Here is a 12,803-nt window from a genome sequence, read left to right on the forward strand (position 1 = left end):
ATAGGCGCAAACTCTGAGACCAGCATTTCTCAGTGTAGTCAGAGCATGAAACTGATTAAAACTGAATCTACACATTCCCTATTTCTTTCATGGACACACTGGGTATTTCTCAGTCGAAATTGAATTAAGATATTGTGATGCACTGTGATATATTGAATTGTGGCTTATGTATTGCGATAAGTATCCTATACTGAGATGCTTGGCGATGCTGAGCCCTAGTCTAGATGGTAGCCCTTGTTTTGCAAAATTCTTGCGAGATTGACAAGGTTCATTGTGTTTATTTGGAGTCCTGCGGCAGCATGAAGAACCATTTGCAGTAGTTGCCAGTATCCAGCCCTAGTAGAATGGAGTTGTCCTATAATCAATCATATAATGAAGTAATCAATCCATAAATGTATTTGGGTTTTTTTTACCATCTTGAAAAAAAAAACAAAAAAAACATGTGAATTGAAACTACAGGTAACAAAGACAGTTACTTACTTAAAGTCTGAAAATAGACATACAATTTTACCATTCTAGCTTTATTGTAGTCAGGGCTGTTTCTAGGCATAGGTGTTTAAAGGTCACCTAGGGTCACCAATGAGGATGCCAGCGCTACATTAGCCCAATCTCCACCCCTTCCGCGGGCACCAACGGGGATCCCGCCTAGGGTGCCAAAATGGTCAGAAACAGCCCTGATTGTAGTTGAATATAATTGACATTACATTCAAAAGTCACTTGTGGAGACTTTTTTGCGTCATTTTATCATGATGACTGACTGTTGATAATATGCATTGAAATCTTTAAGAGCTGCAGTTTTCAAGGCTCCTCATAATTTTCCTCAGGTGATCATAAGCTGTAGTGAACAAGCATCAGAATTTTGGAGCTCAGGGGTTACCATCCAGACATGTGCCAGAGTTCTTTGGTCAGAGGTCACAATGAGAATATCATACCAGATTCCTACTGCCAGAGCCTCCTTTTGTTAAAGGGCAAGGATATTGCTATTGAATAACTCATTCATTATTTTCCATATCATTTGAGTTTAAATCAGATCTATTTATGTTATCTATGCATGTGGAAGACATTGATAGGAATATTTTCTCCTTTTGACCTTATGCATTTGTCCATCTTTCTGTCTTGCTGTGCATCTGTCGGTTAGACTGAGGAGAACACGGTGATGAAGGAGGTTCTGGGAAATATGAAGAACATCAAAGACAAGCGCATGTGCTGGCAAGACGGCCGACTATTTGAGAATAAGGAGGACTGGGTTGTGGACAGCTGTACAAAGTGTACCTGTCAGGTAGGAAGAACTGTGGCGTGAGATGGATGGATGAGAAAGATCGATTAGCAATCTGCTTTTTGTTTTAAATAGTCTGGTTTTTTTTGTTTGTTTTTTTTTTGCTTTATGGCTTTATTCTGCAGGAATCAAAGATTGTGTGCCATCAAATCACATGTCCTCCAGTAGCCTGTGCCAGCCCCACTTTCCTGGATGGAGAATGCTGTCCAGTGTGCCTGCGTGAGTAATGTTTCTGATATGTTTCTGAAATGCACACAGACTCTCTCTTTGTCACACCATGTCTACACTGGATGCGAGTGGTACGTCACAAAGCATAAAAACATAATTGCTGCAATTATAATTAACAAAGCTCTCTACACTGATAGCACCCAATGAAGTGCTGACAGTTGAGTGTTCTGGCACTTTTGACGCACTGCATAGCTACTGCAGCACTTTTTTCCTTAGTCTGTTTGAAATAAAATTATTTTTTCACAAATACTTGTTGGTATTGTTTTCACAATACTTACAAATGTGAATTGACTTCCTTTAATAGTACAAATTATGCGTGTAAATGTAACCGGTCATGCTCGACCCGCTCTTAGCATCAGCCGGCATGGGAGGCGAGCGCACTAACAAGGAGGCTAAAGGCTACAGCATCAGTCGGTAGTGTGCCTCTTGATGCCAAGGGAGTGAGGTTTACACGTACTGCACAGCTATCACGTACCAGCTTTCTCCCGTGACACTCAACCCCCCCCCCCCCCAAACCTCACTCCCATCTGGGTCATGCCACCACGGTAACTGGTCCTGCGCGACCTGCTCAGAGTGGGATTCGAACCGGTGTCAGCCGTAATGGGAGGCAGGCTTGGTAACGAGGGGGCTACAGCCTCTATCTTCAGTCGCTAGTGTGCCTCTTGAGGCCAGGGGAGTGAGGTTTACACATACCGCACAGTTATCACGTACCAGCTGGCTCCCGTTACATAAACAATAAACAATTTGAATGTGACCAAATTGATGAAAAGCTAATGGTAAAATAAAATGTGTTAAATTTATATTTTTGTAATGTACCAAGTTAGAAGGTCCCCTGTGTAATTAACAGTATTAGCTGAGAGAGAAGTAATTTCATATGTAAACAAAATGGACATTATAATTTAAATATACCCAATGAATCAATTCAATCATATCAAATCAAGAGCTTGTGAATCAGAATCAAAATGAATCAGAAAATCTGTATCAATACCCAGCTCTAATTTAAATAATATATTTTTTAAATGTTTTGAATATAGTAAAAATGCTAATTCAATGTTTCTATCCATATATTTCTTTTAAAAATAAAGTTTTTCACCCAGTTTACTGGTGCTGTAGCATATTCTCAAGCTTACAGTTAATTGGAACATGGTACAGTTAGTCAACATTTTAGGATGACCTGCAGCTTCCGAACATCCCACATAGGCAATCCCAAGACGTTGTGTCGCCACGTATTGTCAGTCGTTTCTGTTGCAAATAGTGTCATACGTACATGCATAAACAAGCTAGAATTCTATTGAATACTTATACAAGTTTTAATGATACAGAACTGTTATTGTTTGCCAACCGCACAGTTTTATTAACCGTGAGTAACAAACATCACTTTAAGTTCCCATGCTCTGAAGTGGCCTGAGAAAGATGATGTCATGTTTAACTTCTGCTCCAAAACATCAGAGACAAAGAGCAATATTGCTTTTGCTCTTTAAATATACTAGCCATGAGGAGCACCCTGATGGGCGTGGTGGTGGTGGGGTCAAAACGAGGTTTGAATTGAGTTCACGTCGCCAGCACTAAATGTGCTTGTGTGTTTGTGTACGCACAGCTAAAGACAGCGAGGATGATGGCTGGTCCCCTTGGTCTGAATGGACGGAGTGTACCGTCACATGTGGGACAGGCACCCAGCAAAGAGGCAGGTCATGTGATGCCACAAGTAACCCCTGCAGCGGCCCCTCCATCCAGACCCGCCGGTGCAGCCTGGGAAAATGCGACAGTCGTGGTGAGACAGCTGTATTTACCGTTTTCTTGAAATACTTTCTCTAAACACCTGCCATTTGTTCATCTAATGATTTTGATGGCTTTTCCTGGAGGCAGTTTTCTTGTCTGTTTTGTCCATAAAGCCTTAAAAGCAGATCTACGAAGTAAACCACATAACAGCTGTTTGAGTGGTAATGATTTTAAACCCTGCTTCTTGTGGTCTTTAGAAATGTGCTCCGTTACACATCTTCACCTTCTAACTGCAAGTGCATTTTTTCTCTCTTTGTTTTGTTTCTAGGTGTATCAGAGCATCAGCGATCACTGTAATAATAAAAGTAATGTTCTCATCTGAAAGGGTGTGTGTTTGAAAGAGTGTAGCAAGAGAAGAGTGAGGTCTCAAATGCAGTTGTCATATTAGGCTCGTTTGAGATGTCAAATTCCTCGCCTTGAAAGTAGACAAGATTCGGCAGTCAAAAAAGAGTTGTCAGTTTGGACAATTCTAACTTATTGTAGTGGACCATCAAGCTACGTTTGTAACATTCATATATTTTGTTGTTGAAATGGACGCAATGCAATTGAAATACCATTGTTTTTACAAGATTAATTTAATTTCCCCTTTTCCATTCATTTTTGTTTAATTATTATTAAAGTTTTAATAGGGTTAAAGTCACATAGCCTATACAAAGATGGCACTGTCCGAGTGTAGACATGAATGATCACACATGATTCACATACACGTACTGTATGCACACACACACTGAGCTAATTATATTTTATGTCTCCTAATCCTGAACCTAACCCTCACAAAACCCTTTTGGCATTTTTACAATTTCATTAAAACATTGTTTAGTTCATTTGATTTACAGGGTCATTTGGAATGTCCTCATTATGTACAGTAGTTTATGTCAGGTCATCCTACATTTTAGGACGGTTTAAAACACACACACAAACAATATTAGAAATAACGGACTAACATTTTAGAAAAGAGTAAACACATTACAGTCATTCTAAGCCAATGAGCGTTACACTGTGTTGTCATCAAGTCTTTTCCCATCTTTTAGTTTGTGCAACTGCAGCCGCCACTCTGTCGTGAGAATATTTTGGCACACATCAGAATGACATCATTTCACACAGTATTTCTAACCGGGATGCTGGCGGTTATCACTGTTTATCGGTTCTGTGCAGATCTCAACTGAGCGTGCCAGCTGTTAAATAATCAAATACATAAAAATAATAATAATAAAAAAAGTCAAATCATATCAATAAAATAAAATGTTTTAATGAAACAATAAAAATTAGAAGAAAAAGAACTAGTTAAACCAGTTCACCCAGACTCTAGCTCTCAGTTTATTTCCAGCTAGGGTCTTTGAGAAATTGCTTGTTTTTAGTGGTGTTTTCTAATGTTCAGTTTATGAACTTTTAAAATAGGCCATATCCACTAAAAATCTCTGATTTTCATTCCCTTGAGGAATGCAACAGAACATGATACTGATTAAATTTTAAGGGAATCGGAAGACTTAGTAACATCATGGCTGTTTTTTTCCTCAACTGTTGTAAATATTTACGAAGCGTGCGCTAATAGATAAACTCCTTTCCCTCAATGAGGGGAGTGAACTGCTATTCATCACCCATTCTCAGCGAGGTTTTAATGAACATCATCTGGCTCTTTGTGGTGTACCAATGCAGGATCGCTCTGCTAACTCTGGCTTACAACTGACTCAAATGTTTTTTTTTTTTTTATAACTGACAAATGTTACCAGCTGGTGTCTTGGACAGAAATTGACAGACTGCCTTTGATAGGCCTGTGTTACAGTTACCACTCTAAAAATATCCTTAAGTACTCATCCATGAAAACTTCCAGTTGTTTTTACATATACAATTGCCCAACAAAGTACTTTTAGCTAACTGTTCCCAAATGAATGTATGAAGTTCCCCTCAACTTGTTACCACAGGTTCATCACATTAACGACAATATGGACATGTTCCACAAGGTCTGACAATCAGAAAGGCTAGGGGGTGGTATGTCCAGAATTGTGGGTCAGGAGGTCATTGTTTCATGGAGTTCATTGGGAGTCTCGCTATGCCATTCCTGGACTTCATGCCTCTGGACTTACTATTGCAAACGAAAGATGTCATTGTTTTGGGTATGTTTGCTGTCTTATGTAAGCCAGTGCATATGACTTTAATAGACATGCCAACTCCCTGTCTTTTATCATAGTCCGTCAAGATGGTGGTTGGAGTTTGTGGTCTCCCTGGTCTTCATGCTCGGTGACGTGTGGAGAAGGGCAGATCACACGTATTCGCCACTGTAACGCCCCCGTACCTCAGCTGGGAGGAAAGGACTGTGAGGGCAGTGGGAGAGAGACGCAAAAGTGTGAAGCCAAACCCTGTCCAAGTGAGTGCTGTGAGCCATACAGTTCTCTTTAAGTTGATTATTTTTACATGAATTATGACTGTTGGCATCATTTCACTTAACTTTAAGCCCGTGTGTTAATATAATCACATCACATTTATGCATTTTTCCTACTGAAATATTAGAACTTTCCTTGCATTGCCATACTTCTGACTATCAGCATGAAGTCTTGCCCAATTTGCAGCTTATTCTGGCCAAGAACTGCCAGTTTAGACAGGAAGAAACATATTGGCATATGAAGCGGCCAATTACAGTTTGCTTTTTACATGCTGTTTAGAAGTAGTTACATCTGAAATAATTGAACTACAGGAATAGAAATGCATGGAAAAAACAAATTCAAAAAATGGCAAAACAGTGTCAGTCTGGGACCAGCTGTACAGAAAAATATTTACATTTACATTTATGCATTTGGCAGACGCTTTTATCCAAAGCGACTTACAGTGCCCTTATTACAGGAACAATCCCCCTGGAGCAACCTGGAGTTAAGTGCCTTGCTCAAGGACACAATGGTGGTGGCTGTGGGGATTGAAACAACAACCTTTTGCTTACCAGTTCAGTGCTTTAGTCCACTACACCACCACCACTCCTTAATAAAATATGACGATTTAGTGAAAATTTAACATTTGGCCAAAGTGAATAAGTAATGATTATTTCACAAACAGAAAATGAAATAGTGGAATTTACAGTTCTGCTTGTGAATTCCTAGTTTACTCGCCACTAATTGCCTCAAACAAAACCCATTTTTATACATACAGTATTTCAAAGATTTGGTGCCATAACCTGGCAAACTTTGTTAAATCCAGTGATTAGTTCTTACTCAAAAGCAGTCAATATATCAACTTGGTACCTTGTAAATATGAGCCAGTCAGAATGTAACAGATGATTTCAGCCAACTCTCGCCATTTTTGTGTGCAGTATGCATCAGACAGTCAGTGAATGGACTGTGGGTGGTCCATGGGCATGTAGCCTGAGGCTGAGACTATATTAGACCTATTTGCATAACGTGACGTAACCTGGAATATAATCATAAATCATTTGTATACACAAACTTTCCATTTGAGATGATCACATCTTCTTGTAGTTGATGGAGCCTGGGGCCCATGGTCTCCTTGGGCGATTTGCTCTGCCACCTGTGGGGGAGGAACAAGGACTCGAACACATGTGTGTAACAGCCCTCGACCACAATATGGCGGCAAGAAATGCCCAGGAGACTCTCAGGACACTGAAGCGTGCAACAAACAGGACTGCCCTGTGGGTATGTTACCAGCAGACACTTTTCATAGCTCACTCTCTGAGTGTCTTGTGATCTCTTTTCATGTCATTGTTTACCTTTTGCCTTACATACAGTATTGTGCAAGTCTCACATTAGATGTCTCACAGGAACATTTGTCTTAAGATGGTTATTTTATATCTTCTGCTTTACTGCGTCAATGGTAAAATTTTAGATTTAGAAGAGAATAGAAGTAGAATAAGGAGTCACGCAACAGATGATATGCCCCCACAGATCTCACCATCATTAAGTCAGTCCAACACACTATCACAAAAAGTTGGGTCGTATGAGTTGTATAAGTTTGTACAAGTTTTACAACAGCCAATCTGGTGATTCTCCCTTGTTTCTTTCTAAAACGCAACAATTCCTTTCTAATGTCATGCATAACATACACTTTCCACTTCAAAACATGCTATTCATACGAATGACCTCATATGATTTCATTCGAATTAGCCATCTCGTAAGAATTAGTTCGACTTCTCATGATATCGGGTTGGTCAATCTGGGAATACTGTACATGAAGTAACAGAAGCATTTGAGATAGCCTAAATAGATAAAACTGTGAGAAGTTTTCCAAGATGCTTGGAACAGACTACCTGCCAACAACTTTAAAAAAACTGTCTGCAAGTATATCTATGAGAATTGGTGCTGTTTTAAAGGTATGTGTTGTTCACTCCAAATACTGATTTATTTATATATTTTTTTATGTTTACTGCACTTTATATGAAGTTAATTGATAAATACAAATGAACTGAAATGAAAACACCCTCAACATATTTCACAACTGCCTAGAACTTTTGCATAGTACTGTACATTTATGGACCTTCTTATACTGGCAAATTATGTATAACTTTTCTAACATTAGATCAATGAAATGTCCTTTTTGGGCACTAAACGTTATATTTTAAGAGTTTAATAAAGTAAGAAGAAAATTTTTGCCGGTTACGAAGCCTCTGCCTAACACTTGCATCGGCAATGTGCAAGCACTAAGCGCCAATCCTGTATGAAAAAACTCTGTATGAAATGCATGAGTATAAATTGTAATGTCTCTCCCCTCTTCTCACTCTCTTCTCTCTCAGATGGTTGTCTTTCTAACCCATGCTTTGGGGGTGCAGAATGCAGCAGCGCCCCTGATGGCTCGTGGGAGTGCGGACCCTGTCCTGTCGGTTTCCGTGGGAATGGAACATTCTGTGAGGATGTAAATGAGGTACAAATAGGAAAGAGACTGGATATAAAAATAATGCAATCAGCAGTGTGACAAGCAATTGCAACAGTATACTGCATTACACATAATTCAACACAGAAAGCAAAGTCCATGGACCTCACTGTACTCTGTTGATACACTGATTTTTAGCCAACAAGACCCAGTGAATGAGTAAAGTATTGACAGTTGTGTATTGTAAAAATAAAGGGTTAGGCCATTGTTTGTCACTCAAAGCCTTAAGTTTACTTGCAAAAATTCTTAAGCATTTAGCTCACTGTACCAATTTGATCTGTGCTGGAATAGTTTCAAATCTAGTTCATAAAACCAAGCCCTTGAAAAAACAGGTACTGACACACAGCCATGAACAATATGTCATTTAAAAAATGTGTCTTAGCATACCTGATTTTTTGTTTGTTTTTTCTATCTTATAGTGTGACTTGGTGCCTGATCTGTGCTTAAAAGTCGGTGAATCCCAACGCTGCATTAACACAGACCCAGGGTTCCACTGCTTGCCTTGCCCTCCTCGATACAAAGGCAATCAGCCCTTTGGAATGGGAGTGGAGATTGCCAAGCAAAATAAACAGGTCAGTTATGCTGTCTTCACACAGATTGGATCAATTATTGCATAAGTACAAAACTGTGCTTGTTTCCTATTTTATGCACATTAGCCTGGCTGAATCTGACCAGTTCTGACTGAATCTTGAATATGTGAGACTCAACACATGTGCGGCTGTCCTCGTCATGTGATCTGGTGGTGTAGGGACATTTAGAGTAATGAAAACTGCATGGAGGCCAAAGTTAAAGTTTTCCATTTCTTTACCAGTGTTTTTTTGAAGTCTGGCACAGGGCTAGGAATTGGTTCCAGTGGAAACAGTCCACAAGCATAAGTATGCTCTAAAATACATATGTGATATTTTGACATTCTTTCAGATTATTTTGTTTGAATTGCTGAAATGCTACAATACAACATCTAAAGGGGAAATGTGTAATTTTTATGTATAAATACTTTCTACTATCCCAGCTTAATATGAAAAGACAACTATAAGTAACCATTTGTGGGTTGATTTCCCTGAAAAGCGTAAATGCTGTGGTTTTATGGCACTATCAAAACATTGCTCTGTTTGTTCATGCATCCCTACCAACCCTAAAATGAAAATTCTGTCATCATTTAGTCACCTTCAGGTCGTTCCGAATCCATATGACTTCCTTTCGTCCGTGGAACACAAATGGAGATGTAAGACAGAATGTTCAATCTTAGTCACCATTCACTTTCATCTTTTTTTCCATACAATGAAATTGAATGGTGACTGAATTTTTCATTCTTCCTAACATCTACATTCTGTCTTATTGTTTTGTTCTAATTCCTGAAATGCTATAATACAACATTTAAAGGCGAAATGTGCCATTTTTATGTTTAAATACTTTCTACTATCCCAGCTAAATATGCAGACAACTATAAGTAACAATTTGTAGGTTGACTTCCCTGAAAAGCATAAATACTGTGGCTCTGGGGCAAATTGTTATATTATAATCATTAAAATAATGAACAATATAATATATAATAAATAGGGCTGTCAATCGATTACAATTTCTAATCCAATTAATTACATGATGTGCCGATTGATTAACTGAATTAATCACAATTAATCGCATATCAATATTTACTGAGTAAGGTCCCTAAATTTTAGCTGGAATTTTAGCCAGTTAAATAAAACAACTTTTAAGACCAAGCCTCTGCCAAACGCTTGCATCGGCAATGTGCAAGTACTAAGCCCCATTCCTACTATGACAAATGCCCTTATACAAATGTTTAGTTTCAAACGCCACATAATATTTATGAGTCAAGATACGTTTTTAGATTTTACGTTTTATAATGTGTGTGCTGTTTTGAATGTTTCTATCAAAACAACACCCCAATCAGCCCAACACAGCAACATTGGCTTAACCAATAACATGAATTTGGGGCGGGACTATGTGTAGGCTAACCAGTGGAAGATGTTGAGAGCATTCTGGAAACCTGTTTGAAAAACAGTAATTCTTTTTGAAATTCCGTTTGGTAACACTGGCAGAAGATACACACGTTACCTTTAAATTTTAGTGTTGCCCTATGCAAGATCCTTTCCCATAAAGAATGTTCTGCTTTCATCTGTTGGTTGAAGATCTGGGCTTGCCACCTAAAGGTACTATTGTCAAACTCATCCCCAGGTTGCTTTAGGGAGATTGTCTCTTTAGAAAGTATTCTGGAGACCACTTTTGACAAAGTATGTCTGCTAAATTAAAAAGTCTCTCCACTGCTGTGCCTCATAGTGGTGTCCAACCATATAGATCATACTCTCACTCAAGGTTCTGTCTGCCATTACTCCCTAATGAATCAGTTTTGCAGATTTCTTGGAAAGCTAGCTCATGTTGTTCTTCTTAAAGGTTTTATAACATCCGCAACTAATAGGTTTGTCACTGATCTCCAGTTTCACTTGCTTTGATCCAGCGAGCTAGAGTAGTAAATTTAGGGGCTGAAGGAATTGTCTCATAGCTCAGTCATATTTCACAGCTGAGATCCAAGGGCTTTTCAAATGAACTGCCCAGCGGCACAATTCTGAAACCATCAATAGGTTGAAAATTATCACAGTTTTAGTCTACAATTTGTCTCAACACATAGTCAAAGGGATAGTTCACCCAAAGAATTTAAAATTTTTCATCAGTTACTCACCCTCAGGTAATTTCAAACCTGTATGAACTTTTTTCTTCTGTGGAACACAAATGGAGAGATGTAAGGCATAGAATGTTCAGTCGCAGTCACCACTCACTTTCATTGCATCTTTTTCCCAGACAATAAAAGTGAATGGTGACTGATGCTAACATTCTACCTAACATCTCCTTTTGTGCTCTACTTTTTGTTGAACATCTACTTTATCTACATCTACTTTTTGTTAAAGTGCTATTAGAAGTAGACCGATACATCGGTTTTATTGATTAATCGGTGCCGATATTTGCTTTTTGTAACATTCGTTATTGTTAAAAATCTATTGCGATAGTTGCAGATAGTTTTTTCATCATTTTGTAATTTCAAGAAATGCCGTTTTTCGGGCTTGAATATACTTAAAAGTCCCACTTTCTGCACCAAATCTTAATTTTTTTGTAGTTATTTTGGGGATTTTGTTTGAACAATAAACTGCATCTGGGATTTTATTCATTTAGTACTCTTTGTCTGTGCCCATCATAGTAAGGAAAGAATAAGATTTTTTTTGGGACATTCTATAAATACATTTTAAAAACTATCATCCGATTAATCAGTTATCAGCCTTTCCCACCACCTTAGTTATCGGAATCTGCAAAATCGACCTCTAAGTGCTATTGAGTGTTGCTGATGTTCATTCTCCTCCCTGCAGGTATGTGAACCAGAGAATCCCTGCATGGACAAGACCCACAACTGTCACAGGTCTGCTGAGTGTATCTATCTCGGCCACTTCAGTGACCCCATGTATAAATGCGAGTGTAAAATCGGCTATGCTGGGGACGGCCTAATTTGTGGTGAGGACTCTGACCTTGATGGTTGGCCCAATCAGAACCTGGTGTGTGGAGCTAACCAATCCTATCACTGCAAGAAGGTAACTGAAGTCCTTGCATGTCTCCAAGTCTTGGCTACAAGATAAAAATGTATGATAACTTATAAAAATAAATACAAAATCCCTTTGCCTGTTGCAGGACAATTGTCCCAACCTTCCAAACTCAGGGCAAGAGGACTTTGATAAAGACGGTGAAGGAGATGCCTGTGACAAAGACGATGATAATGATGGAATCTTGGATGAGGGGGTAGGCAAAATCCTTAAAGGGATAGTTCATTCAAAAAATGTAAATTCATGTTGTTCCAAACCCATATGACTTTCTTTTTTCTGTGGAATAAAAAAAAATGTTAGGCAGAAGGTTAGGAACTGACATCCTCAGTCACAATTTACTTTTGTTGTATGGAAAAGAGATGTAATAAAGTGAATGATGACTGAGGCTAACATTCTGCTTAACATCTCCTTTTGTGTGTGTTTTTTTAAAGAAAGTTAAAAGGGTTTGGAACAACATGAGGTTAAGTAAATGATGAAAATGTTTGTTTTAAAGTGAAATATTCCTTTAATTCTATTGTTTAAAAAAAATCTGCAATTACACAAAGGTCATATACTGTATCTCCTAATTTATTTATTTTATTTTTTGTGCTCCAGGACAACTGTCCTCTACTGTATAATCCCAGGCAATTTGACTACGATAAAGACCTTGTTGGAGATCGTTGTGATAATTGCCCATATGAGCACAATCCTGCTCAAATTGATACAGATGGTAATGGCGAGGGTGATGCCTGCTCTGTAGACATTGATGGAGATGGTGAGAAACTGCCAGCTGCGTTTCCTTAACAACTACCAAATAAACAATACTCATTTTAAGTTAGTACACCTGGCTAGCTTGCAATAGTTGATCCCAGTGGTTGACCGATACAAGTTTTTTTAATGGCTGATGTCCATACAGAAAACTAAACAGCGGGATGGCCAAAAGCTAATATAATGCACAAATATATACACCGATCAGCCACAACATTAAAACCACCTGCCTAATATTGTGTAGGTCCCCCTCGTGCAGCCAAAACAGCTCCAACCCGCATCTCCAAATAGCATTCTGAGAT

General features: G+C 38.6%; 1 protein-coding gene across 2 annotated transcripts in view; it reads left to right on the forward strand.

Moving 5' to 3' along the window:
* The window catches only part of LOC127414157 (thrombospondin-2-like), a 30,454-nt gene that overhangs the window by 7,332 nt on the left and 10,319 nt on the right, over nucleotides 1-12,803 (forward strand). For both annotated transcript variants that reach the window (XM_051651951.1, XM_051651950.1), the window contains 10 exons: nucleotides 1,139-1,279; nucleotides 1,402-1,495; nucleotides 3,102-3,275; nucleotides 5,472-5,648; nucleotides 6,748-6,921; nucleotides 8,016-8,143; nucleotides 8,572-8,724; nucleotides 11,527-11,745; nucleotides 11,843-11,950; nucleotides 12,349-12,508. In XM_051651951.1, the coding sequence (XP_051507911.1) occupies nucleotides 1,139-1,279; nucleotides 1,402-1,495; nucleotides 3,102-3,275; nucleotides 5,472-5,648; nucleotides 6,748-6,921; nucleotides 8,016-8,143; nucleotides 8,572-8,724; nucleotides 11,527-11,745; nucleotides 11,843-11,950; nucleotides 12,349-12,508 (1,528 nt within the window). The remainder of the gene's footprint in view (nucleotides 1-1,138; nucleotides 1,280-1,401; nucleotides 1,496-3,101; nucleotides 3,276-5,471; nucleotides 5,649-6,747; nucleotides 6,922-8,015; nucleotides 8,144-8,571; nucleotides 8,725-11,526; nucleotides 11,746-11,842; nucleotides 11,951-12,348; nucleotides 12,509-12,803) is intronic.

This window comes from Myxocyprinus asiaticus, chromosome 23 (assembly GCF_019703515.2).
Source record: "Myxocyprinus asiaticus isolate MX2 ecotype Aquarium Trade chromosome 23, UBuf_Myxa_2, whole genome shotgun sequence".
Taxonomy (NCBI): domain Eukaryota; kingdom Metazoa; phylum Chordata; class Actinopteri; order Cypriniformes; family Catostomidae; genus Myxocyprinus; species Myxocyprinus asiaticus.